Source organism: Pelecanus crispus, chromosome 8, assembly GCF_030463565.1.
Source record: "Pelecanus crispus isolate bPelCri1 chromosome 8, bPelCri1.pri, whole genome shotgun sequence".
NCBI classification, from domain to species: Eukaryota; Metazoa; Chordata; class Aves; order Pelecaniformes; family Pelecanidae; genus Pelecanus; species Pelecanus crispus.
Window position 1 is genome coordinate 25,849,742 of NC_134650.1, and position 25,730 is coordinate 25,875,471.

The 25,730-nt window shown below is 62.1% G+C and overlaps 1 protein-coding gene across 1 annotated transcript; it reads left to right on the forward strand.

The window, feature by feature from the left end:
* Positions 1-1,440: 1,440 nt before the first annotated feature.
* On the forward strand, positions 1,441-24,991 carry RIPOR1 (RHO family interacting cell polarization regulator 1). Its single transcript, XM_075715065.1, is given in 24 exon segments — positions 1,441-1,611; positions 1,613-1,697; positions 13,170-13,296; positions 15,622-15,771; positions 16,109-16,187; positions 16,507-16,530; positions 17,059-17,112; positions 17,221-17,373; positions 17,460-17,523; positions 17,602-17,645; positions 17,853-17,978; positions 18,196-18,344; positions 18,574-18,703; positions 18,905-19,045; positions 19,923-20,735; positions 21,050-21,189; positions 21,567-21,741; positions 21,906-22,041; positions 22,211-22,372; positions 22,514-22,672; positions 23,051-23,247; positions 23,357-23,440; positions 23,739-23,829; positions 24,882-24,991. Coding segments are annotated over 24 exon segments (3,552 nt in total). The 3' UTR covers positions 24,980-24,991.
* The last annotated feature ends 739 nt before the right edge of the window (positions 24,992-25,730 follow it).

Below are 25,730 nucleotides of genomic sequence, written 5' to 3' on the forward strand. Positions count from 1 at the left end.
GGCTATGTTCTAATTAGTGCTTTTGCATCACAAGGCTGGCTGGAGCACTGTGTTGTCTCTTCCATGCATGGAGGATGTCTCATCGGGGCTGCAAAGGCATCAGTCCCATTTAAAACTGGGTCGATGCAATACAATCTAGGACAGGTAGGAGGAAGATGGGCTTGGGAGAAAGGAGAGGAGCAGGGTGCATCCCCCCAGCAGGCATGGTGCTGGGGAGCATGGCTTCCTCCCTCCCCTCCACCTCCAGGGATGCTCAGAGGTGTCAGGGTTTAGGACCTGGACTGGCAGGCAGGGTCCGATCCAGGGCAGCCGTGATGCTCCATGAGGAAGCCAGCACTGTGAATCTGCAGCATCCATTGGGGTGTGTCGTGGTTTAGCCCCAGCCAGCAACTAAGCACCACGCAGCCATTCGCTCACTCCCCCTACCCTGATGGGATGGGGGAGAGAATCGGAGGAGTAAGAGTGAGAAACACTCCTGGGTTGAGATAAGAACAGTTTAATAATTGAAATAAAGTAAAATAGTAATGATAATAATAACAATATAATAATGATAATAACAATAATAATATACAAAGCAAGTCATGCACAATGCTATTGCTCACCACCCGCCGACCAATACCCAGACAGTTCCCGAGCAGCGATCGCTGCTCCCCGGCCAACCGCCCCCCAGTTTATATACTGAACATGACGTCCTATGGTATGGAATAGCCCTTTAGTCAGTTTGGATCAACTATTCTGGCTGTGCCCCCTCCCAGTTTCTTGTGTACCTGGCAGAGCATGGGAAGCTGAAAAGTCCTTGACTAGCATAAGCAGTACTTAGCAACAACTAAAAACAGCAGCCTGTGGAGGTTGGAGGCTGATGGGGATGGGGAACACAGGTCAGTGCCTATGCTTTGCTCTCCTAGGGTGGACTTGCCGCTTGGCAGAGGTCTGAGCATGGCTCCTGCTTTCCACAGTTGGGGTCGGGAAGTGGGGGGGAAGGCAGCGTGGGGTGCTGGTTACTGAAGAGCTGGGAGCAAGGATACTTGGGCGCTGTTTCTGCCTGCCACCGACTGACTGCACAGCCTTGGTCATATCACTTCACTGCCCAGAGATGCCGTCCATGCTATCAGTGGGCTGTGCAACGTGCTCGGGGTCTTTCAGGGAGAGCTGAAGCCTGGGAAGCTGGGAGGCTCCAGCCATTGCTTTCCTGGCAGGGAGAGGCTGTGGGCGCCATGTGCCCGCAGGAGGGCAAGCAGGCTAGGGCCGAGCAAGCCGGGCTGATCCCATCTCTGCGGCGGCAAGGGGAGTGCTGCTGCCTGCGTGGGCAGGGCTGCAAATAGGGCGCAGGCATCCCGCTCCAGCTCTCGGTGGGGTCGGCGGACCCCCGGGGGATGCCGATGCACCGGCGGGCTGGGCCGGTGGGGACGGGACCCCTGCACGGCCGTGGCAGCGGCGGTGATGGCGGTGGCGGCAGCAGTCTCCCTGGGGAGGGAGGCGCTCCCGGCCGTGCAGCCGCCATTGGCGCTGACTGTGCCGTGGTTTCCTGCCGAAATCACATGGCTCCCGCGTTTCCATGGAGAGAGCCGGGGTGGGCGCTGCCAAGAGCCTGCACGAACTCCCCGCTTGCTCCCCGTCCATGGGAGTGGAACAAAGGGGATGCACCGAGCCAGGCCCGCTCTCGCCCCGCGCGTCGTCCCCCGCCTCTCCTGGGACATGTGAGTGCCACCGGCACCTCCGCACCCTGGGCGACGCCGCCGGCCCCGGGGGAGACGCCGGTCACTGGGGGATAAAGGGGGAGTGGGGTTGGTGGCTTTAGCAGGGCTACACCCGGGGGGGCCGCATGTCACCACCTGCCAGCGACCTCGCCTGCCACCCGCCGCCCAGCCCCAGGGTGGGCACCCGAAGGGGTGCAGGAGGGTGCTCAGTCATGGCGGGGAGGGTGGGGACGGGGACGCGGCCCAGGGGCTCCGCTCCTCCGCCCCATGGCCCTGCGGCTCGGAGGGCTGCTCCGCACCCTGCGGCAAGGCCGGGACTGTGGCTGGAGACGCCTGGAGAAGGAACCGCCCGACTGCGGGACATTGGGCAAGCCCCCCCGCCCAAAGCCACCCGGTCCCCCCCCACCAGCCCCTGTCCAGGATCCGTGGGCTCCTCTGGCCGCTGCTTCGCTCCCGGGTTTGGGATGGCACCGCTTGTTTTGCTCTGCGGAGGAGCCGGTGGCGTGAGCAGTGCCCTGTCCCGTCTCCCTTGGGACAGCTGGGCAGGGGTACGGGAGGCAAAGGGGAAGCTGCCTGTGTCCATATAGGGCCCTCCCCGTGTGTCTGCGGGACGCCAGAGCCATCAGTCCCGGAGGAGAGGCTGCACCCATCTTCCCCGCCCATCACACCCCTTGCACCCAAGCAGGACCCCGGGGGGGAGCTCCTGAGGGACCTGGGTGCACCATGTCAGCTGGGTGCTGCCTCCTCCTCCTCCTGGGTGACGAGGGAGGAATGCTCTGAGGAATTAATGAGACAGATCTCGCTTTGTTGCTGGACTGATCCTCCTATCTCCCAGCCTTCCTCAGCCTGCCAAGAAGTGCTTGGGAAGGCCTCACACCATTAACTCTTTCTCTGCCGCACCTCTGGCTGTCCCAGGGCTTGCAAACAACCTCAGCAGGTTTTACCCTTGCCAGATTCCCCAGCAGACTACTGAGGCCACCGGCAAGTCCTGGCCTTCCTATAAATCCCATGTTGGCTGAGAACCTATCTCCTGGCCAGTGGCTGAGGAGCAGCCTTGCTACGTCCCCCAAGCATTGAGGGGGCATGAGGCTATGATGCCGCGCAAAATCAGGCAGCACAGGGCTTGCTGCCAGTCATGTTGCCTGCTCTCAGCTGGTGGAGGTCCCTGATGCATTGCCGTGTCCCCCCCCGGGCAGAGAGGGGCTGTGGTGGGAGCTGGTGTGGTGGCTGCTGAGCCCCCATGGAGGACACGATGTGATGGGGTTGAGTGTGGGAATGTGGGCAGCAATGGGCAGGGCAGGGATGGGGGATGCCGGGATGAGCAGCTGATGAGGTGGGTGTTGGGGTCCGACTGGGGGATAACTGTTGATCTGCAGCGGTGGTGGGGCATGGGAGCATCCCTTCCCAAACCCTTCCTGAGGCTCCCAGCTAGCACTCCCGCTTTGCCCAGGAATTTGCAGCCTGGGTTGCTGTGGGGTGCCCAGGACAGGCATCATCTGGTGCCTGCTGCTACCCTGAGAGGAGCTGGGCAGGAGTGTGGGGACCTCCCCCAGCGATGCCATGGTGCTGGGGTCTAGCCTGTGCCAGTGGCCAAGGCTCAGTGGGCACCTTGGAGCTCCTGCCATGTCTCTGACTTAAAGGATGGGACCCGGGAGACCTATTTTGGGCAGGGAGCTGGCATTTGGGGTCCCCAGGGGACAGCAAAGGCAGACCAAACCCTGGCTTTGCATGGGTTGAGGCCATTGCCAGGCTGGGACGAGCTCCCCGCCTCGTGCTTTGGGGTTATTTATAGGGCTGCCATTTATATCGCTTCTATTTCTGCTGCTGTGTAGGGACGATGTGAGGAAGCGAGGGGGGAGGGCTTGAGTCTGCCACGGCCCCGGTGCCCAGATGCGAGGTGCCCAGCCCCGTCGGCAAGGGATGCTGCTGGTGGCATTTATGTCAGGCTGGCTGCGAGTAGAGCCAGGCTTGGCACAAAGGCTGGTCCTTCTCCAGCCCTCAGGGCATCAACCCTGCAGAAAAAACTCTGCATATGATCTGCAGCATTGGGTTGCCAGGATTTTTTGGAGCTGGCTTTGTTGGTTTCTGCAAAAAATAAAGTCAGGGGGGTTGGCTGTAGCACCGTGGTGGGGGTGACCACCTGCAGCTCTGCAACTGTTCTTTCCCAGACCAGGACTGCCTCTTGCCTGGCTACAAGTCACTTGGTCACTCACCGTGGTTCTCTTTCAAGCCATGATGGTGGGTCTTCTTGCCAGAATTGTCACTTCCTGCCCCCTCCTAGGTCTCCCCCGTGACCAGGAACTCCTACGTGCTGGAACTCATCTCCCCAGCCTTTTTTGGGCAGCAGTGCCTTCTACTCACTGTGCACCTGCAGAGGCTGGCGTGTGCCCTTTTGTGCCTCGTTTCCAGCTGCGGTGGTGTTCCCAGCCATGCAAGGGTGTCTGCGTCCGGGGAGTGCTTGTCCTGGAATAGCCTGAAATAGCTTCTTCATCACCTTGGCCTTTGGTGCTGGCACCACCAGGGGAGCATGCTCCTGGGGTGGGTGGCTTCTCCAGGGGCTGGGTGATGCTGGGTGGGCACAGCCTCAGTGCTGGTTGTCCTGGGGCCAGCAGGGAGCAGACAGGGAACCTCCCCAGGACTCAGCGCTGGCAGGACATGGGGTCTCTGGGATGCCAGTTCTGTATCCTACTGAGGGCAAGGAAATGGGAACATCCTCCTGGGGTGTCTGGAGTTTTCTTCTGCCTGCACATGGACTGGCCATGTCTGTACATGTGTGTCTGTGCACAGCTGGCCATGGAGGGGTTTGTTTGCATGTTCAGCTGTTGTGGTTGGGGTGGGGATGCTTGAGAAAGCTCCCCAGGCCTGGCAAGAGGAGGGCATAACAGGGACACCCCCAAAAAGGGTGTGGTGGGGTGTTATGCCCATGTCCCTGCTGCGTAGGAGGGGTGGAGGCAGCTGCCCTGGCTGTTCGAGCTGAGCCGTGGTGGTGAGCATCCAGGGAAGTCCCCTGAGCTGGGGAGGTGACCAGTGGCTGTGGGGCCAGGCCAGGGACAGAGATTCATTTAACTCAATTACCGCCCAGGCCCTGCTGGTGTTGGCTCAGCTCGTGCCATTCCTCTGCCCTCCCTTGGCAAGGTGTCCCTGAGCTGGCAAGCCCTGCTGAGTGCTATGCAGGGTGCCATGAGGTGCTCAGAGGAGATGTCTGATGCTGCATGCCCGTGCCCTCCTCCGGCATCCTCTGCCACCTTTTGAATGCACAACCCCACCTCCTGCCTGCTTGTGGTGGTCTCCCTATGGATGATGTCCAGAATGGTGCTGTGCCATGCAGCTTGCCTGCATGTCGGCTGCCCCACAGCCCTTTATGGGGCTGCAGGCACGGCTATGGAGAAGCAGAGTCCCCACCAGCAGCACAGCCTGGCTGTCACCCCTCTGGTAAGGAAGCCTGGATGTCCCTTCATTCTGCATGCACCAGGGAACGCCTCTCATGCAGATCCCAGCAGCTTTAGCATGGCCTTCTTGTTAACCTTTAATGAGAACAAACGAGCTGGCATGGGCCGTCACTGCGGGCGCGTTGCCTGGCCATGTGCCGGGCACCAGCTCCGCATGGCTGCCAGTGCAGCAGAGGCTTTGCAGAAGTCTGGTTGGTCCTGGGGTGGTGCCGGGAGCGATGCTTTCCCCCAGGAAGAAGCAGCAAGGGGGGAAAAGCCAGGCAGTGGCCCCCTGCCCACAGCAGCCACTGGGTCAGGACTCTGCCCGTTGGTGGGGAGAGCCAGGGGGATACATCCCAACCAGGCAAGGTAGGAGAGCTGGTCTTCATGCAAATTCATGAGGGCTGGGGTGGAGATGGCTCCCCCAGCACTGTTCTTTGTGGCATGCTGGGCTGCTGGCTCCTCTCCATGCCCATGACACTGGCATGGAGGTTGCAGGCAGGTGGGTGACCAGACACCTCTGTTTGCCAGTGCTGGGATGGTTTTTCCTCAGATGCTGCTTGGGGCCAGCCCAGTCTCACCAGCTCTTCCCCCAGCTGCTCTCCCAATGGGACTGGTGCCAGGCACCCACCCAGGCACCCACCCAAGCACCAGGATGAGAGGGTGTCCTAGGACGCAGTGCTCTTTGGTGGCACCGCTGCAAGTCCCAGCTCTCCAAGCCTGGCCATGGCTGGCTCTGGACCCATGTGCATGGGTGCCTATGGTGAGGAGCCATGCCACCCTACAAGGGAGCCCCAGATGCTTCTCCTCCCCTGCAGTGTGCTGGTCCCATCCTGCACAGGGACCAGCAAGGAGGGGACCAGCTCTGGACTGGGGAAGCAGCCCCACAACTGGCTCACCCTCTAGGGAGGGAGTTAACTGTGTATGGGAGCACCCCATCTCTGTGAGCATCCCCCCCAAGACTCTGCCCCAATCCTTTTCCTCCCGAACCTGGCCTGACCTTGCTCTAAAAGCAGCAGCAAACAGGAAAGGAGCCTGGGAGGGAGGTGTCGCTTCCTGCCCTGGTGACGTGGTGACGGCAGCTGGTCCCAGCCTGGATAGGGCTGGCTGCTCCAGCCTCCTCCGTTGGAGCTGGAGCGGGGTGCCAGGTCTGGGTACCCCAGGACCAGGACCCATGCAGGGACCTACAGCGCTGGAGGGGCGTCACATCTATGCCACAGAGTCCCCTGGTTGTTTAGGGCATCCCTGTGCTTTCTGCCAGGGAGTTGTGGGGCTGGGAGGTGCCGCCAGCTGTTGGGGTTGGCATGGAGGGTAGGTGGGAGCTGGACCCCCTTGGTTCCCATGTGGGAATGGCACCCAGCATCTTTGGAGAGCCCTGTGAGGAAGTCCTGGCTAAAACAAGCCCCTCCGAGGCTTTGGAGACCCAGACAACAAAAGCTGGGGGCACCTGAGCAAGGAAACCCTTTTCCCAGTGGCTGCTGGGTATTGCAGGGTGCCCATGGGCATGCCACAGGGATATATGCCATCAGAAGCCCACAGCAAAGGCATGGAGGGTTTATATATGTACAAATGAAAAAGCAATGCAGAAGCGAGCAGCAGGGCTGTTGGGACTGCTCCCCACAGTGGGGTGAGCGTCGGGCTGCCTGCTCTCCCTGTGGCTTCGTGCCTGCCCACAGCGAAGCTGGCAGGGATGGGGGTGAGGGACTGTGCCTGGAACATTCTCCCCTGGAGCAGGGACCAGCAGCAGCTCGGGGCAGTGGTGCATTCGGCAAGGTGGTGGTTGCTCCCTGGCTCGCGGCCTGCCCTGGGTGCCAGAGGGCAGGGGGTCTCTGAAAGGAGCAGTCTCGCAGAGGACTGGCTGGTGGGGGGCTGGTGTGGCACGCGTGGCTGGCGGGGGATGACGAGCCCTGCTCTTCTCCCTGCTTTAAAGCAACCCGGAGAGGGGCTGGGGGGAGTTTGCACTGCGGTGACCCGCAGCGTAGTCCCCTCCCCTGCACCCGTGCCTCAGTTTCCCCAGGGGGGCAGTGGGGAGGGAAGGATGGGGCCGAGACATGCCGTGCTCCTGGAACAGCTGGTGCTGGTGGGGCCCCTTCCCTCCAAGGGGAACAGGGATCCTCCTGTGTCCTCCTGTCCTCCCGTCCCCAGCCCTTGACTCACGGCTGGGGCTTCGGCGCTAAGCAGTGATGTCAGCCTTCGGGCAGGGGAAGCGTGGGAGGAGACTGCTGCCCCGGGGGGGAGCCCTCCCGGCCCCGGCCCCCGCACACAGGCGGACAGACGGATGGACGGCATGAGAGAGCAACAGCCGCCTGGGACGCTGACCCCAGCCCAAGGGGGACGTGCTGCTGCAGCCCGCCATGAACGGCAAACTGAAAGGTACTGAGCGCTGGCGGCATTGAGGCCCCCCGGCAAACGCCATTAATTTGGGGACCCCCAGCTGTTTGAGGTGATGTGGCCGGGCTAGCAGGGGGCTTTTTTGCGTGAGCAGCTTCCCCAGGAGGAGAGCTCTCCCTGCCAGGGGCACCAGGAATGGGTACCCACCACCTGCAAGGGACATGATTGTCACAGTGGTGTGCAGTGACGGGGTGTCAGGACGGGGTGTCTGTGGCAGGATAGGACCCGCCGGCTGCCTAGCCTTGCCATGGCCCACTCTGAGGCCCAGGCTCTGCATCTCAAGGCAAGAGGGGGGCCACAGGTGCCCGCCGCTCCCAGGCGATGCACCCCCAGTGCCACCGCAGCACAGCTTTCCTCGGAAAATTGGTTTCCCCCCCCTTGTGCCCCCCACATCTTGTCTGCGGCTGTGCTAATGAGGACAAACAGAGCCTTCCTCCACAACAAGCATCCCTGGCACTGTGGCCCCAGGGGACCTGGGCAGAACCCGTTGCCCTGGCAGGATTTTGGGGGGAAGCTACTGGTACCCAACAGAGCGTCCTGGAGATGAGCAGATGGGGGTGAAGGTGGCATGTGGGACCTTCACAAGGTTATGCCAAACCCAGCAGGATCATGCCAGAGCCCTGTCTTCTGTTCAGCACCTCTGAGAGGGGTCACAGCCCACTCAGGAGCAGGATCTGGTGCCCCTGGCCAGGCTGCAGTCCCATCTATCAGGGCATGGAGGTGATCCCCTAGACCTCCATAGACATGGCAATCCTGGCTGGGTGCTCGGTCTGTGCCTTTGGTGGTGGGGGACCCACTTCACTGGGACTATGGTGGTCCTGGGCTGGTTCTCAGGAGCCGTCCTAGAAAATTGATTGGGCTTGAGCTCAGCCAAACACTGGGGACCCCCTTGGCCCCAGCAGTAGCCACCTCCCTGGGTCCCACTTTGGGGCTTGCATCCCCCTCTGGCTGTGAACTGGGAGCCTGTGGGATGGGTTGGGGGGGTGGGAGGTTAAGACTCCCCCGGGGAGCCGGCCATGAGTGTCTGCCTGCGCCGTGCTGTGCCGTGCCCTGCCCTTCCTCGGGGATACTCCACGGGGTAAATAAGCACTTCCTCCAATTCTTCCCATTCGCAGCTCCTTCCCTTTCCTGCTGCCCTCCCACTCAGCCCAAGGAGCCAGCTGGCCTCCTGCGGCCGCGAGGGCGGATACTGCCGCCATGCCCCCACCACCACAGGGCCGACAGCACCCAGCACCCATCCAGCACCCTGCCTGCAGCACCCAGACCACCATCCCCTGCTCCGGCAGGGGCTGTGACCTTATGGCTGGGAGTTTCTCTCCTGGATGAGTCACAGGGAGCTGGGATGCTGTTCACTGACTCATCTGACTCCCAAAAAACCTCAGTCCCCCTTCTCGCCCAGTGTGGGGGGCAGGCGGGGAGAACCTGCCTGCCCAGAGGAGAGGCAGAGCATGGAGGAGGTCAGGGAAGAGGTGGCTCCCAGGCTCTCTGTGACCAAGGCAGCATGGCATCGGTCCCCAGATGCTCCTGTCCTCTGTGCAGGGGAGGGACAAGGGGCAGCAGGAGGGAAGAGCTGCTCCAGCCCACTCTGGGAGCCAGCCAAGGGCCGCCCCAGGGCCGGAAGGGGCCGGGGGGGCTGGGGTACGCACCTGGGTTTGGGCAGCGGGGACGCAGCTGTGCAAACAAGGATGCAGTGCCTGGGCTGGAGGGAGCCATGCCAATGGGCTGAGTTCGCAGGCTCCCGAGGTCGTCCCCACTGTGCGCCCAAGGTTCGCCCAAGGTTCGCCCAAGGTTCACCCAAGGGTGCTGGGGTGGCGGGGGGTGTTGCCACTGGTGGGACCTGGCAGGACCCACTGCTTGCCACAGACACTGTGGGCAGGATGGACTGGCCTGTGGTCACCATGCCATGCTCTCGTTGGGGGACACCGGTACCCTGCTGTGCCTGGGGAGGTGGCTGCAGTGCCATCAGCATGGGGACCACAGCCCAGCCCTGCCAGCCCCTCCTGGAGAAGCCCCTTGGGTGACTGTGGGTGCCTCTCCCCAGGGTCAGGGGTGCTGGGTTGGCCACCCTGGGCACCACTGGCCTCCAGTAAGTGACATTACGGGAGGCAGTGGTCAGAGTACCCCCAGCTCCCAGGGCTGCGGGGATGGGGATTCGGGGGGAGCCAGTTTGGGGCGTCTCCGACCGGGGCAGTGTTCATAAACCCGCCAGAGCGACCTGGGGCTGGTGTCTGCGTGTCGGAAACAGAAACCAGCTGGGACCAACCCAGCCGGTCGGACTGCCCCCTCTGCCGCTCAGACCAGCATTCTTGGGATCCCAATCATCTCCAGAGCACTGGGCGTTGGGAGAAGAGCCGGTGGCCGGGCTGCAGAGCCCCAGGGTGGGCTCCAGCAACCCCCACTGTGCCGCCCACCTAGCTGCTCACACCTGGCTGCTCTGCCCTCTCAGCCACTGCCCTCGGGCAGTGCTGGCCAGGGACGGACGGACAGACAGACTCCCAGGATTGCGTTTCCTACACCGGGAGAGCTGCAGGCAGTCTGCGGCGCAGGCACGGCAAGGTGAAAAGCTTGGTCGGGAGGTGGCTTTGTTAGCACCAAAGCCCTAATTAAGAGCGGGGGGCTGGCAGGGACTGGACCTTTGGGGCAGGACCTTTGGGGCAGGACCTCTGCGGCTCCTTCTCAGGAGGAGGGATGTGCTTGGGGCTCAGCGCGTGGCAGGGACACGAGTGTACCGGTGCTCTGCCTGGTGCCAGCCTCCCGGAAAGCCTGGTATGGGGCTCACCGCCCTGGGGAGAGATGTGGTGGCCGGCTGCCCCTTCAAAGCGTGCTCCGGGCTCTGCTCCCCGCTGGGCTGGCCGTGCTGCTGCGGTACCAGGTACTTCTTATCTTGGTAATGTCAGGAATGCACCACGCTGGGGTTTTTTCCTCTGCTGTGAGCCAAGCATGCCAGAAGCAGAGACCCCACACCCTGCCTGCCCTGCCTCATGCAGGCAGCACTGCCCTCCAGCACCTGGCTGGCTGCCCGCCTATGCCAGGCTTGAGCATCCTTGGAGCTCCCGCGGCATTGCTCCCACAGAGCCGGGGCACGGTGTCCCACTTGTCAAAGGGTGTTTGGGGTCCTGGCACAGGAGCTGGGCTGCAGGGTGCCAGGCCTGGGGACACAGGGTACCGTGGCAGACAGGCTGGTGCTAGCAGGACCTGGCAGTGCCCGGGGCCAGCTGCTGGGCTGGCTGGCAGCAAGTGCTGGGGCTGCATCATACCTTGCTGCCAGCTCAGGTCTGCACCCATGCTGCCAGTGACCTGGCCTCATAGCATGGTGCATTGCAGGGGGTGTTTGGGGGAGAGCCAGGTCCCTGGGCTGGAGTGTAGGGACATGGTCCTGTCAGTGGCCACCGCTCATGGCAGTGCTCCCTGTGCCAGTGCAGGAGCCTCAGATGCCTTGGAGCATGACCCAGCGCAGTGCGCGGCTGGGGATCACTCAAACTCTTCTGGGGAGTTGTGCTGGGGCATTGGTCCCCCGCAGCATCCCCAGCATCCTTCTCCCTCTGCGATGCCCTCAGCATCCTTCTCCCCTCCGACACCCTCAGCATCCTTCTCCCCAGTATGGGCTCCTGGCTGGTGACCCTCCTTAGAGCCCCACTGTGCCCCAAGATGGTAATGTGGGCTGGAGAAGGATGGGCTGGCAGCGCCGTACTCACCCCGTAGGAGCTGAGACCTGCCCCACATGTGGAGAGCCCTTCGTAGGAGTGGTGGGTGCTTTCCCTATAGATGAGCTGCTGTAAGGCCCAGCTGGGGCAGCAAGCACTGGTGCCATGGGCCTTGTTTGCTCAGTGGGGAGCAGATTAAAGAGCCCTGCAGAGGGTAATCTGCCCAGACCCTGCAGGTCAGCCAGGCTGCCAGGGATTACAGCTCCTCCTAATGAGCTTAATTGGGACAACGTTGTCCTGGAAACTGGAGGGACTAGCACGGAGATAACGGTGAGGTGGTGGGACCCCCAGCGTGGCTCTGTGGTCTTGGGCTGGGACCCAAGTGCCAAGGAGGATCCAGATGGACTTGCTGTATCCCAGCTCTGCTGGGATAGAGGTTATCGGCGGTGGCTGGCTTTGATTCCAAATGGCTGTGGCTCATCCTGGATGCTGCGAATGCCTGGCCTCAGCCTGGCATGCAGGGAGGTGACGGCATGGCTGCGGGGTGGTAGGGAGTGCAGCAGCAGGGGGATGTCCACTGGTGGTGAAGCAGGTGTGTGCCATGCAGGGCCAGTTTGAGCTGGGCTCCTGGGCTCTGTCATGCCAGGGGAAGGAGTGGGGATGGTAGCGGGAGCCCTGGCAGTGCCTGCATCCCTGTGCCATCCTGGGTGCTGTTGGGGCCAGGGGCTCGCTGCTGGCCATGCTGGGGGCAGGAGGAAAGGCAGAATAAGCCCTTAAGGCATGGGGTGGTGGTTCTGGCCCCATCTGCCAGTCAGCGAAGCTGTGTGTCCCTAGGGCCCTGCCTGGCCTTTCCTGGCAGGGTATGTGACTGCCAGGCACTGTGTGGGCTTGTCTCTAGCAGCTCCTGGCTCCCCACTCCGCAGCTCAGCTCTGGGCACTGGCGGGAACATAGGGACCAAGTTGGTGTCAGGGGTTGCTGGGGTGAAGTGGAGCATCCAGCAACCTCTGCCCTGCTCCTGGGACTGTCCTGAGGGCTGGGCTCCTCCATGTGCCCAGCTGGCACTGCTGGGGGTATCAGGGCTGGGAGGAGCCCCGGACTCCCCTGCTCTTGCCTTGTGCTTTGATTTGCCCTCCCTGAGCCCCAGCCAGGGCTGCAGCGATGCTCCCTGCGATATGGGGTGGCAGCTGGGTCTGGGCCCTGAGACTCAGAAATCTGCTCTGTCCTTGCTGGCATCGATTGCACTGGCTGCTGTGGGGACAGGCAGGTAGAGGCAGCAGTATTGGGGTTCCTGGCACCATCTCTGGCGCTGCCAGGAGCAGAGGGGAGGGCTGTGGCAGCCATGGGGCTGGACATGTGCTGCCCGTGCAGACTTTTCACGGTCCAGCAGGGAATGGCTCGGCCTTTCCTTCCCCAACGCAGAGCTCCTGGCAAAGCTGGGGACTTTCCAAAGTGCTTTGTTGCCCGTGGGTTTCCCTCCTGGTTGCTGGAGTGAGCGGAAGTGAGTGCAGAGACAGCGAAGGGCTGGACGGCCAGATCTGGCCCCACGCCCTTCCTGCCCCTACAGTGGGGTGGCTCAGGCGACAGCAGGACATGGGCCAAGTGGAGTTCAGGAGGAGGTGGCTGGGTTGGGGCACAGAGGAGGGTTTGCCATGGTCATGTCTGGGAAGGGCTACAGGAGGCACTGGGCATCAGCCTTTTCCTGTGGCTCCCATGGGGCTAAGCTGGGACACGTCCATCTGTCTGTCCCCACTGAGTGCTCACAAGTGTCCGGAGCCCTTCTTCACCCAGGGCAGGGCACCAGCACCATCGCTGGGGGCAGCATGGGACCTATGTCCCTTGGTGCCACCCGGAGTGTCCCTGGGCTGAGAGGGAGGGAAGGCTCCCAGCCCGTGGGTGACGTAGCCACCCTGGTCCGTGGGTGCTGTTCCCATCCTGGTGTCTGTGGCAGCCCTGCTGCGTGTGTTTCCCCACCCTGCTGCTGGTGACCCCACTCTCTCATGCCCCTTAGGGAGGCCCTCCAGGTCACACTCAACAATGTCACTGTCTGTGCGCCCGCAGCGCCGAGTCCTCGTCACCAAGATCAATAGGAGCCAGTCCTTCGCTGGAGTGAACTCAACGGCCGACCGGCCCTTCAGGTAGGAGATGGGTGCTTGTGCTGCCTGCCATGAGGGACAGGGATGGGGATGGGGACAGGCTTGGGCATGGTGGTGGGACCTGCTGTGCATCCTGAGGTGCCTTCCTGACCCACTGCATCTCCCACAGGGACCTTTGTGGTACCCATGGGCTGTTGCACGGGGGGCTGCAGGGAGCATCAAGGCCAGATGGGAGACAGAGCACATCACCCCAACCCTCCACTGTGCCGTGTCCCAGGCTGAGTGAGGATCCTGCAGCCCTGTGGCTGCTGCCACCAGAGCGTAGAGGGGGCAGGTGTAGCTCACCCTCGTTCTTCAGCCAGCTCTTAAGAGCTTCCCCGTGACCATCTCATCATGTTTAATGGGTGTGGTGAAGGAGCTGGGGCGGCTTTGAAGCGTTGTGTCTTGACAGCCTTGACATCCTGCGGCGGCCAGTTTTGGGATTTGAGTTCTGGTGTGAATCAGGGTTTCCTCTGGGTCATTTCAAACCTGTTGCTGAAAGGTTTTATTGGCTGCCCGTCAGCTACGTTGTGAGGAGCAGCCGTTCCCTATTCATCCTCTCCGGCCACTGGTGATGTTATGGACTCATCACACCCTTCCTCCTCCTCTCCGCTGAACCTCATGTTGGTGAGAACCACTCCACATGCTGCTCATGCCTGCCACCCTCCTCCACACCATGCCTAGCTCCTGGCTACCCTCTTGCAGGTGGTTCTCAGGACATGGGCATGCCATGGGTTTGGGCTGCAGGACTACGGCATTTTAATGCTTTTAATCCCTTTTTCTAGTGCCCAGCCAGGCTCCTTACCCCCCAGTGCACCCACTGGTGTCAGGGGAGAGACATCTATCAGCCAAATGGCTGGGGAAAGCAGTACCAAGCTGCCTTGCCAGGCTATGGGCACCTTCACTGGGTGGGCACAAGCACAGGTAGAGGCTCCCCATGCCTGGGAGCAGACCTCCGGCCCTGCTTGGCTCTTGTCCCCAGGTCCTGTCCAGCCTCTGGGCCAAGTGACGCTTTCCAGGCCACCGGCACATCGCTGGATCTGGGGGTGCCAGAGGGGACAGGGGAGAGGGAGGACTTTTGGATGCCCGCAGCCAAGTGGCTGGTGGAGAGACGCTTGTGGGAGATGCCTTCAGGGGCCCTGGAGGACTAGAATGAGGAGGGATGGTGGAAATCAAGTGCTTACCCATCACTTTGGCTTGGGAGGAGGCCAGGACATTAATTTCCTCCCACCAATGATTCAGGGAAATCTTTTGGCCACTCCTGCAAAGAGCGGCACAGGATGGGAGGTCCAGCCCAGGGCTGGGAACCAAGGAGCTCAGGGTGTCTCCTGGGCACCAGTGGTGCGATGATGCATTGGAAGAAGGAAGGGAAGAGCCAGTCTGAATGGGGCATTGCTCACTGGGCTGGGGAGTGATTCCGTTGCACAAGGCAGGAAGGGCAGTGTTCAGGTCCTGGGCACTGGGTTGGCATCCCTTCAGGTCAGCTGGGGGAGGTCCCCAAGACAGTGGTGGGGCAGGTGGAGGCAACAGGCAGCCGCCAGCTCCATATGGTGGGTTTGGTGACATCTGGAGAAGCGTAGCTTCAGTGAGGATGTCCCTGTCCTATGTCACTGCACTGTGTGATGGGGTGACAGGGCTTCTTGTCTCCAGGATGTTCCCATGTTGCCACCCGCTGGGATCCCTTGCCTGTCCCTGGCAGCACACGGTGGTAGGGCAGCAAGCCAATGGTGGCATGTTTTACCCTGCCACACTGCCCAGACCACAGGGAGCATCTCCATGCCCCTGGCAACCTCGGGTGCTGGAGATGGAGCAGAGCATGGCCCCTTCAGAGGGTGGCCAGGGCTGGAGATGCCCCCACAGGCACTCCAGTGTGCAGCTTGGCTCTGGCTGGTGCCAGCCCCTTTTGCCTCTGCTCCCTCCAACCGGCGCCTGGGACCCCCCCACCTCCACAGAGGCTACACCATGGCCAGCCCTCTGACCCCGCTGGAACAAGGTTAATTCCCTGCTCTTGTCTACTGCTAGCTTCACGGCTTTCTCCTTGTCCTTCTCATGGCTTTCGAGCAGCCAAATGCATTGGCGGGGCTGCAGGCATGCGGTGAAGGCAGTGCTGCCCAGCCTCACAGCCGCATCTCACCTGGCCCCGCTGGCTGGTTAGACTGGCTGCTGGGGAGTCCTGGGAGAGGCAGGCAGGTCCGGGTGGACCAGGCTTCCATCCCAGAGCTCCTTCTTGTCTCGAGACAGGGTGCCCAGCAGGCTGGGGCACCCAGGTGGACCCCAGTGCTGTATGCTGACCCCGACTGTCCCGGGTTTGCCTGCCTCTCTCCCCAGGAACCTCTCACCTTTCACCCCCACCGTCTCCCGCAAGACTGGCTCCAGGGTCAGTAGGATGTTCTCAATGTCCCACAAATCTCCACCACCCAAGGTGCCTCAGCCCAACCGCCTGGACGAGGTGTATGAAGCTCTCAAGAAGGGCCTGACGTAAGTGCTGGGGCTCCCTGTGGCTGGGTGGTTGGAGGCAGGGAGCCCCTGAGGGGCACAGGGACAGCTTGCCATGGGCTGGGGTTGGCAGCCTTCTGCTCTTGCCAGGCAGGGACATAACAGGTCTCCTAGGCCCAGTGCCTGGGGGTCCCGGAGCTGCATGGGGTCCCACATCCCACCATGTCCCATGTAGAGGCACAAGTGGTCTCCCTTGCCTGGGTGCTGGAGCGGGGAGTGGGGATGTGGGGCCAGATGTGCTGGGTTGGTGTGGTCTGAGGGTGGCAGGAGCCCTGGACACGGCGTCCCAGCCTGACCCCCATGGTGTGATTGCACCCAGAGCCTACCTGGAGGTACACCAGCTGGAACTGGAGAAGCTCAGCACCCAGATCCGTGAGTCCAAGAGGAATTCACGCCTGGTGAGTGTCGCTTGGGAAGAGCCTTGCGGTGAGCGGTGCTTTGGGCAGACGGATGGGGTTGTGGGCATGGCTGGGGCAGCTCATGGTCCATCTGTGTCCCAGGGCAGAACCTGCATCTGTGGGGACGTCAGGGGCCAGCCCGGGCTCTGGTGTTGGGCTGCACAGGGCTCCTGTCTTACTGTCATGCACTCTCCAGCCCTGGACGGGTGCTGCGTGTCCCCGCTGCCGTGCTATGGGTGGTGGGTGCGAGGTGCTGGGTCTCCTTGTGTGGGCAGAGCTGGCTTTGTGCTGCATCTTATCCCTCTCCTCTCTCCTCCAGGGCTTTCTCTACGATCTGGATAAGGTAAGCGGGATCAGTACCCCATCCCCCTTGTCTCCCCCTTCCTAGTACCTGGGATGTGCTACTGCCAGCCCCTTTCTGCTTGCACTGCCCTGCTGGCTGCCCCCCATCCCCTGCACGGCAGAGTCCCTGTTGGGTAGGACTGGGGCTCTGCGGGCAGGTTGGATCTGGGCAGGGGATGAAGCAGAGACAGGCAGGGGCTTGTAACCTGCTTCTTGCAAACAAAAGCTGTTGTTGGTGAGTGCTGAGCCTGGGTTAGCCCTGAGGCTGGGAGAAGAGAGCCCTGGAGCCTGGCTTGTGTCCTGGGGGACTCTCCAGAGCAGGGGAGGCTGGAAGATGCTGCAGCATGTGGGTGCAAGTGCAGTCTCTGCTCCACTCACTGCCGGCTGCCACCCTGCACTTCCCAGGCAGGGCTGGTGACCAGGACCCCTCCCAGCTACAGCACAGGCATACAGCAGGGCACATCCTGACCTGCAGCTCCTCTGTGGAGCGGTTGGGCTGCCACTCATGCCATGTCCTCTGCTTTTCCAGCAAGTGAAGTCAATTGAGCGCTTCCTGCGTCGCCTGGAGTTTCATGCTAGCAAGGTGAGAGCTGAGGACTGGGGTCACCTTGGGGCAACCTCGGTGCAGCACTGGGATGGCTGTGCTGTCCCCTGCCCTGCCCCTCACCACAGCTTGGGCCTGTCCTTGCAGATAGATGAGCTCTACGAGGCTTATTGCATCCAGCGGCGGCTCCGCGATGGAGCCCACAACATGGTCAAGGCTTATAGCACAGGCTCACCAGGCAGCCGGGAGGCACGCGAGAGCCTGGCCGAGGCCAGCAAGGGCTACAAGGAGTACACAGAGGTGAGGCAGCCGTCTGGACTGGGCTGGCAGGGTGCTGGGTCCCGTGTGTGGCTGCTGATGGGTGCTGTCCATCTGTCTGTCCCCAGAACATGTGTCTGTTGGAGAATGAGCTGGAGAGCCAGCTGGGCGAGTTCCACGTCCGGATGAAAGGTAATGCATCCTGCTCCATCCCTGGCCCGCTGCCTGCCTGCCTGCTGCCTGCTGACGCCCCTCTGCCTTCTCTTGCAGGACTGGCAGGCTTTGCCCGGCTCTGTGCTGGTGACCAGTATGAGGTTGGTGGGACCATATGGGTTTGGATCTGCTCTTCCTCTGTGGTCCTTGGGGTGCTTGGGGGGTGTAGGTGGGCGCTGGCATGGAGGGCATGTTGCAGGGCAGCAGTGGGTGCAATGGGTCCCTGGCCATGCCCAGGGACACACAACAGAGAGCACCCACCACCTCAGCACTGTATCTGCCCCACACCCACGTCTCTGCATCCCCAGATCTTCATGAAGTATGGACGGCAGCGGTGGAAGCTGCGGGGGCGCATTGAGGTGAACAGCAAGCAGGTGTGGGACAGTGAGGAAATGGTTTTCTTGCCCCTCATCACCGAGTTCCTCTCCATCAAGGTACAGTGTAGAAGGGGGCAGGGATGGTGTGGGCTATGTACCGCCTTGCATCCCGGCAGAGCTTCCCTCATGGACCTCACCTAAACCTCACCCTCACTGGGGTGGGAGGAGGCCATCTAGTGGTGGTGACGCCCTGGCACACAGCATGGGTGCAAACAGCAGGGATAAGGTGAAGCCCATGGCTTCATCTCATCCTCTCCTCCCTCTCCTTCTCCAGGTGACAGAACTAAAGAGCCTGGCTAATCATGTTGTGGTGGGCAATGTGTCCTGCGAGACCAAAGACCTTTTTGCGGCTCTGCCGCAGGTAGTGGCTGTGGATATCAACGACTTGGGCACCCTCAAACTCAGTCTGGAGGTGACCTGGAAGTGAGTGTCTCAGCAAGCATTGCTGGTAGCACGTGGTAGGGCTGGTGATGCCCGGCATGGTGTAGCAAGAGGTGGCCTGCCCCAGGCTCTCTCTCATCCCAAAACTGGGCTGCAATTATGGAAAACCAGAGCTGGACTGGATGGGGTCCTGGTGTCCTGCTTGCTGCAGAGCAGGGTCGAGAACCCCCAGGCTGACACACACCCCTCACCTCCCTGCTCTCCTCCCCAGCCCCTTTGACAAGGATGACCAGCCCTCAGCAGCCAGCACCGTCAACAAGGCCTCCACAGTGAACAAGAGGTTCTCCACCTACAACCAGAGCCCGCCTGACACGCCATCCCTGCGGGAACAGGCTTTCTATGTAAGTGTGGTGCCGGGCAGGGCTGCTCAGGAGAGGTGATCCATGGAGGGGTCCGTACAGTAATGTGCCCAGGCTATGTCCCAGAGGGTGGCACGGCTCAGGCACAGGGGTGGGCAGCTCCTCTCCAGCCATCCAGCCATGGCTCCCCGGTACTGGCGCCTGCTCCTCCTGCACTCACAGCTCCTCTTCTCTCTGCCCAAGAGCCCGGGGTGGGCGGCTGACAAGCATGGTTGGTCCTTGCTGGACATCTTTCGGGAGACACTCTTCGAGAAGCTGTCTCAGAGCTGCTCCTGTGGTGATGTCTCCTCGGCCGAGCTCGGGAGATGGCCGCAGCAGGGCCGTGTAAGTGTGAGGGCTGGAGCCAGCCAGTAGCTTAGCCCAGCAGCATGGCCATCCCGCAGTAGCCATAGCTGCTCCTTGTCTCCTGCTCACTAGCCCTTGCTGATGCCTGGAGGCCTGATCCTGCCAGGCCAGGGTCTGGCTGGCTCTAGGGAGACAGTCCCCAAGCTAGGGCAGCCTGGGCTGCACGGGCCAGCCCTACTCATCCGCCCGCATGCCCTCATGCAGGAGCCAGGCACTAGTGAGTAGAAGGCTTGTTTGTGTCCCGGCAATGGTGGCATTGGTGTGCTATGCTGTGGCATTGGTGTGGTGCTGGCGTGGTGCTGTGGTGGCACTGGTGTGATGGTGCTGGTGTGGCACTGGCATGATGCTGTCATGGCGCTGGTGTGACACTAACATGGTGTTGGCATGGCACTGGTTCAGTGATGGTGAACCACTGCCATGACATGGGCGTGATGGCCGGTGCTACCCCCATGAGCTGGTGCTGGAGCTGGTGCTGTCCTTGCAGCCATGGCAGGTGGTAGCCTTGGCTTCAGGTGTCATACCCTGTCGTGGCTATGCTGGAGCTGCCCACTGTGCCAGGGAGCCACTGGCACCCTGGATCTCCGGGGTATGCGTGGCTGGGCCTGGGGAGCTGGACTCCCCCCCGGCATAGCGTGGGGTGCAGGGCTGGAAGAGGCAGACGTGGTCTGCCGGGTCCTCGCTGCCTGCCCTGCTGTGGCCGGCAGAGCCAGGGTGGTGTGGCAGCCTGCGCCGGGGGTTGCAGTGTCCTCGGTGCCCTCCGGCTCGGCTGGATCCTGCCCCTGGTTGAAGGAAAGGCAGACAGAGGAGCAGGGTGGGCAGGAGGGTCTCATCTGACACCATTTTCCCCCCTCCCCAGAACATGCTGCGGCGCCAGGAGGAATTGGAGAATGGCACGGCCTGGTCCATCTCCTCCGAGTCCTCGGATGACTCCTCCAGCCCCCAGCTGTCCAGCAGCGCCCGCCATGCTGCGCACAAGCCCATTGTGCAGCCCGAGGTGCAGGCCTCTGCCCCTGCCATTGAGATCTCCTTCTCCCAGCAGCCAGAGGAGGCTGAGGCTGGGCCCAGGGCTGGCAGTGTCAGCGTCCCCCCTGCCGGGAGCCAGACAGAGGAGCTGGGCAGCTGTAAGAAGGAAGCAGTGGCCAACGGGCATGTGCCCTACTCCCGGACTCTGAGCCACATCAGCGAGGCCAGCGTGGATGCCACGATGGAGGCCAAGGCTGCAGAGAGCCCCTGGGAGCCTGCACCCAGCCCGGAGGACATGGGGATGGGCGAGCATGATGTGGACCCCCTCCCAGGCGCCGCAGTGGCAGCTGCCGCGGCAGGGCAGGACAGGAGCGCCGAGGCCAAGCCCCGCGCCACCGTGGCGTGGGCTGCCACCTGCAAGGCACAGGCTGATGAGGCTGAGCCGGTGCAGAGCCAGGCGCCGGCATGGGGTGGCTGCAGCATCAGGGTCCCCACGGCGCTGGCACAAGCCTCTGCAGAGGAGAGGCCCGGCCCGGCCCCGCCACTGCCTGCCAGCCTCCCTGAGGTGCCACGGGGGAAGGCAGTGGATTCGGGTCTGGAGGAGGCCATTGGCCTCCTGGGCTCAGCCCTGGACGACTATCGGGGGCAGTTCCCAGAGCTGCAGCCCCTTGAACGGGAGCTCAAGCGCCTGGAGGAGATGCTGCTGGTGAGGGGCCAGGGGGACAGGGCTGTCCCTTGCTGGCAGTTCCCAGGGACAATGGGGATGGGGCCATCCCAGCGTGTAGCGCCCGGGGATGATGGAGATGGGGCCATCTCTTATGGCAGTGCCCAGGGTTGATGGGGATGGGGCTGTCCCAGCTGGCAATGCCTGGGGACGATGGGGATGGGGCCGTCCCTGATGGCAGTGCCCAGGAATGAGGGTGGCAGGGCCATCCCTGATAGCAGTGCCCAGGGACACAGGTAGCAGGGCTGTCTTGGCTGGTGAGCCAGGATCTGACTCCACCATGCCTTCCTCCACAGCAGAAGCAGGGTGTCTTCCTCAGCCGGGCCTCCAGCATCAGCCTGACGGTGGAGCATGCGCTGGAGAGCTTCAGCTTCCTCAACACCTCTGACATGGAGGACTCAGAGGGCTCCGAGGAGGAGCCTCTCCAAGATGAGAGGTGCACAGCAAGGCTCATGGGATGGGGTGTGGGGCAGGACGCGGCCCTAGGGCAGTTGGGATGGGGGATGCCCAGCTCTGCCAGGGTGCCCAAGCACATTTAGACCAGCCCATCACAGCTCAGGGCAGGTCCAGGTCGACAAGCAGCAGGGTCTGGACCTTCTGGTGGCACAATGCTACCCCACATCTCTCCATGGGGGTTGGGCTGGGAGGCAGCCCCTGTGCTCCTGGGACCTGCTCTTCCACCTGGCCCTTACGCCGTGATATTGTAGGTCCTAAAAAAACTCTGCCCAGCAGTGTCCCTGTGGGTGGGGAAGGGCTGGGTCCAGGTTTCCTGCACTGACCAGTGCACTGCCTCCGTCTCTCCCTGGCTTGCAGGAGGTCTGGCAGACCCCGGCATGGCAGCAGGGCCCCCAGCGCTGGTGAGACAGGAGCAGATGACACCGGCATGTGCAGCAGCTCCGAGGCCAGCACCGACCCCATGAGCACCGGCAATGAGTTCCTGGATAAGGCCCTGGTGCTTCACCTCAACAACTGCAATCGCTTGCTGCTGGTGAGGACAGGGGCCGGTGCATGGTGGCAGGAGACGTCCTGGGGAGGGAAACCCTGGGATGGGCTGTGGGTCCCCCCTCGAGATGTGTCTTGCCATAGCATGGAGGCTGTGGTGTGGGCAGTGGGCTCTGTCCCTGAGGTCCCTGGTTTGGCCATGCCTTGCAGAAGCTGGGCACTTTTGGTCCCCTACGGTGCCGGGAGATGTATGCCCTGGACAGGCTGCTGCGGGAGGCGCAGGTGCTGGAGATTGTGTGCCAGCTGACGGAGGAGCGAGCAGGAGCAGCCAGCTCTGCTGCTGAAGGTAAAGACACGTGGCCAAGGGGTCTGTCCATGCCGCCCCAGGGGCTGTGCAGGGCCCAGTCTCCCCTCGTGGGCATGGCTGGGCAGCAAGAGGCTATGCCAGCCGGAGGGCAGGAGTCACCTGCCTGCTGCCATGGCCCAGGGAGGCTTAACAGCACCTGTCCCTGCAGTGGTGCAGTTCTCAACACGGAAGGAGGGTGTGCTGCCCCTTTGGGACTGCTGCGTGGAGGTGCCCAACATCTACACCTGCCCTGTGGAGCGGTTCCTGCAGGTGCTCAGCACCCAGTATGCGGCACCCATCAGCGAGCGGCACCCTGGCCTGGCTGATGCCGGTGAGCAGGCGCCCAGGGGTGTTTGGGGACAGAGTTGCAGGCCCACTCAGTGACCATGAGTTGGGGGCCTATGGGTGCCAGGAGCCCTGCAAAGGGGTGGCCATGGCTGCTGTACATCCTGACCCCGGCCCTTTCCCACAGTGTGTGTGAAACTGGTGGAGGATGTGCTGAATCGGCGGCTGCCCCGGCGGCCCGGCAGTGCCCAGGGCGAGCAGGTCACCATCTTCCAGTACTGGAGCCACTTTGAGTCGCTTGGTGCCCTGGTGCTCGACACCTACGTGATGGAGCTGGCAGAGGAAGGTGGGTGCCCTCCTGCCCTCCCTAGACCCTGGCATAGGGTGCCAGAGCATCACCACAGGGGATCACCCTGCAGCACTGCCATGACCACCCTGGGGCATCACCCAGAGGCTCAGCTATCCTTGGGGTGGGCAAGAAGGTCTGATCCGGTGCACAGCCCACTCCCACGCTTCCTTCCTGAGCACCCTGGGTCCTTGCTGTAGGTCCCCAGCATCTTGACTTGGGTGCCCCAGCAGCTCTATGTGTTGCCACCCTGCGTGGGGCCACCTCTGCATGGCGTGGGTGCAGAGTGCCTGGGGATGGATTCCCTGTGGTGGTAGGGGCACGCGGGCAGTGCCACCAGGCTCCCCGTGCCTCAGCTCAGCCAGCGGTTGCCTGCAGCACTGCTGGCGCAGAACCTCAACTCGGACGACCAGGACGTGGTGTTGCGTGCCCTGAAGCGCGTGCCCGAGGGCCGCCTGAAGAAGGAGGGACTGAAGGCGCTGAGCCTGCTCCTTGTGGAGGGCAACAGCAAGGTGGTGAGCGCTGTGTCGGCCCAGCTCCGCAGTCTGGCGGAAAACCCACGCTTCCGCCAACGGGTATGTGCTGGGCAAGCCAGGGACAAGGTGGGCTGGTGCCACAGCCCGTGGGGTGCTGCCCCCCAGCTCTGCCGTGGGCAGTGGCACTGACGTCCCTCACCTCCCCTAGGCCCTCGTGTGCTACCTGGAGCAGTTGGAGGATGAGGAGGTGCAGACGCGCGTGGCAGGGTGCGCGGCGCTGGGCTGCCTGAAGGTGAGAGACATGAGGCAGCAGAGCTGCATCTTCTGGAGGAAGAGGAATCGCATGTGGCTGGCGAGTCTGGACACACCTGCATAGCCTCCTGCTCCCGGGAGAGAGGAGCTGGGGGTGCCCCAAATGTGCTGGAGAAGCAGGCAGGGGCAGGGCAGGAATGGAAATGGGGAGGGAAAGGACAGGACGAAGGACTTCCTGCACCATGGGGCTGCAGTGCCCTGTGCTGCCTTCCCCTCCAGGCTGTGTCCCTGCTGCCAGCCCTGCCAGCCACATTCAGCCGTTTGTCCCTTCCCTGCAGGCCAAGGAGAGCATCGAGCAGCTGGTTTACCTGTGCCAAACCGACAAGGAGCCTGTGCGTGAGGCAGCCAAGCAGAGCCTGATGCTGTGTGGTGAGTGTCCCACTGCTCCTCTCTGCTCCCTCGCCACCCACGGCACCCTGAGCGCTATCTCCTGGTGCCAACAGTGCCCGCGGGAGAAGGGGGTCCTGGGCTGGTCCCTGCCTACCGTGTGCACTGTGGCTCATCGTGCCCCAGGATCTGCCGGGCAAGAGCAAGGTGGCAGCAGGCAGCGAGGGCCAGGCATCCTGTGGCCACAGAGCACTAAGCCTGGTTGTTATTTATTATTTGCTAGATGGCACTGAGAGAACCATCTGAATGGGTTTCTAGGCCTCCAGATCGCGGCAGCTGCTGCACAGGTTGGGACACATGAGCTGTCCTTGTTCCCCCCGTCCCCACTCCTGCCGCTTTGCTCACGAATGTCTCCGTCTTAGAGCCTGTCAGCCATGTCACGTTTTGGAGTCTGTGTGTCTTGGTTGTCATAGAGCCCATCCCCGTGTCACCCCGGCACATGTAGATGCCTTGTGTCCCATGTCCCAGCAGATTGTTCATGTCACCACCTCTTGCTGGGAATGGCTGCCGCGGGTAGATTTGCGTGCAGGGTTGCTGGGCAAAGATCTCAGAGCCAACTTGTAGCATGGATGTGTGCATCCCTGTGTGTGCCTGGGGGTCCTGGGGAAGCCCTTGGGATCACTGTGCCAGTGCATGCAGATGTGCACAGCTGTTTGAGATGCTGGAACTGGCACAGCCCCAAGCCCTGGCCCCTTTGCCCAAAGCTAGGCTCCCCACAAGCCAGCAATCCTGCAGCCCAGATGTGGGTGATCCTGGCTTGCGTGGGCATGGGTACAGCAGGCAGCTGAGGAACAGGATTTGCAACATCTGAATCAGGAACTCTGGAGGCTTTTTGAGCCAGATCCTGGCTAGGACCTGCCCAAGGGTGTTCTAAGGAGGACAAGAGAGGTCTCCACTCTGTGGCCGTAGCACACCAGCTCAGCTCTGCCAGGCATCAGCCACATTTCCCCGGAAAGGCCGGGGAAGGTGGCTGGGGATGGGCAGGAGACACAGCTTCTGCAGTTTGGTTCACTGACCATGGCATGTGCTTGCAGGGGAAGATGGTAAATCAGCTCACCGGCGGCTGGAGGAGACCCTGGACAGCCTCCCAAGGATCTTTGCACCAGCCAGCATGGCCAGTACAGCTTTCTGAGACGCCACGCAAACCCACCTGCCATCCCTTGAGGGCAAAGGCACCGCTGGGCCGCCCGAGCTTGCACGGACTGGGGCCAGCCGCAACCCGGCAGCTCCTGCTCTTGGCAGCACACTGCAGTACTACCCCCGCCGGCAGCTCGCCACGGCCGCACACTGCCTTATGGAGCACCGCTTCCCCTGCACCCAGCCACCAGTCCTGTGGGGTGCCACGTACGCACCCCTGGGCAGGGGGGGTTTGCTGCACATCCCACCCTCTGATTGCTATTTAAAATACATGGGGAGCCCACCCTTCCTGCCCTCCTCGTCGGCTACAGCTGCTGGGACCGGAGCAGCAGGGAGATGTTCCGGATTGCTCTGCCTCCTCTTGCCTTCCTCTTGCTAAAGGGCATATGCCCTGTCCCGGAAGGACCTGCACTTTGGAAACAATGCTGTTTCTTTCCAGGAGTTGCGTGGGCTGTGGGCACTGCTGCCCTTTGCCACCTGGAGTCCCCAGGACTTAAATAAAATGAAATATGAGATATTAATATATTCTGCTGGCGTTTCTTCTTTCCAGCTCCACATGCTCCTGTCCCTCCCTGGCTGTGGCCGTAGGGAGTATAGTGAGATGTGGCCCCAGCCCAGAGCCTTTCCTGGTCTGTTGGGAAGCGCCATGGAGGGCAGGGACAGGAGGAGTGACAGAGGGACGGACAGACGGATGGACAGAAGCTGCCACCTTTTTTTTGTTTTGTTTTATTTTATTATTTACAGAT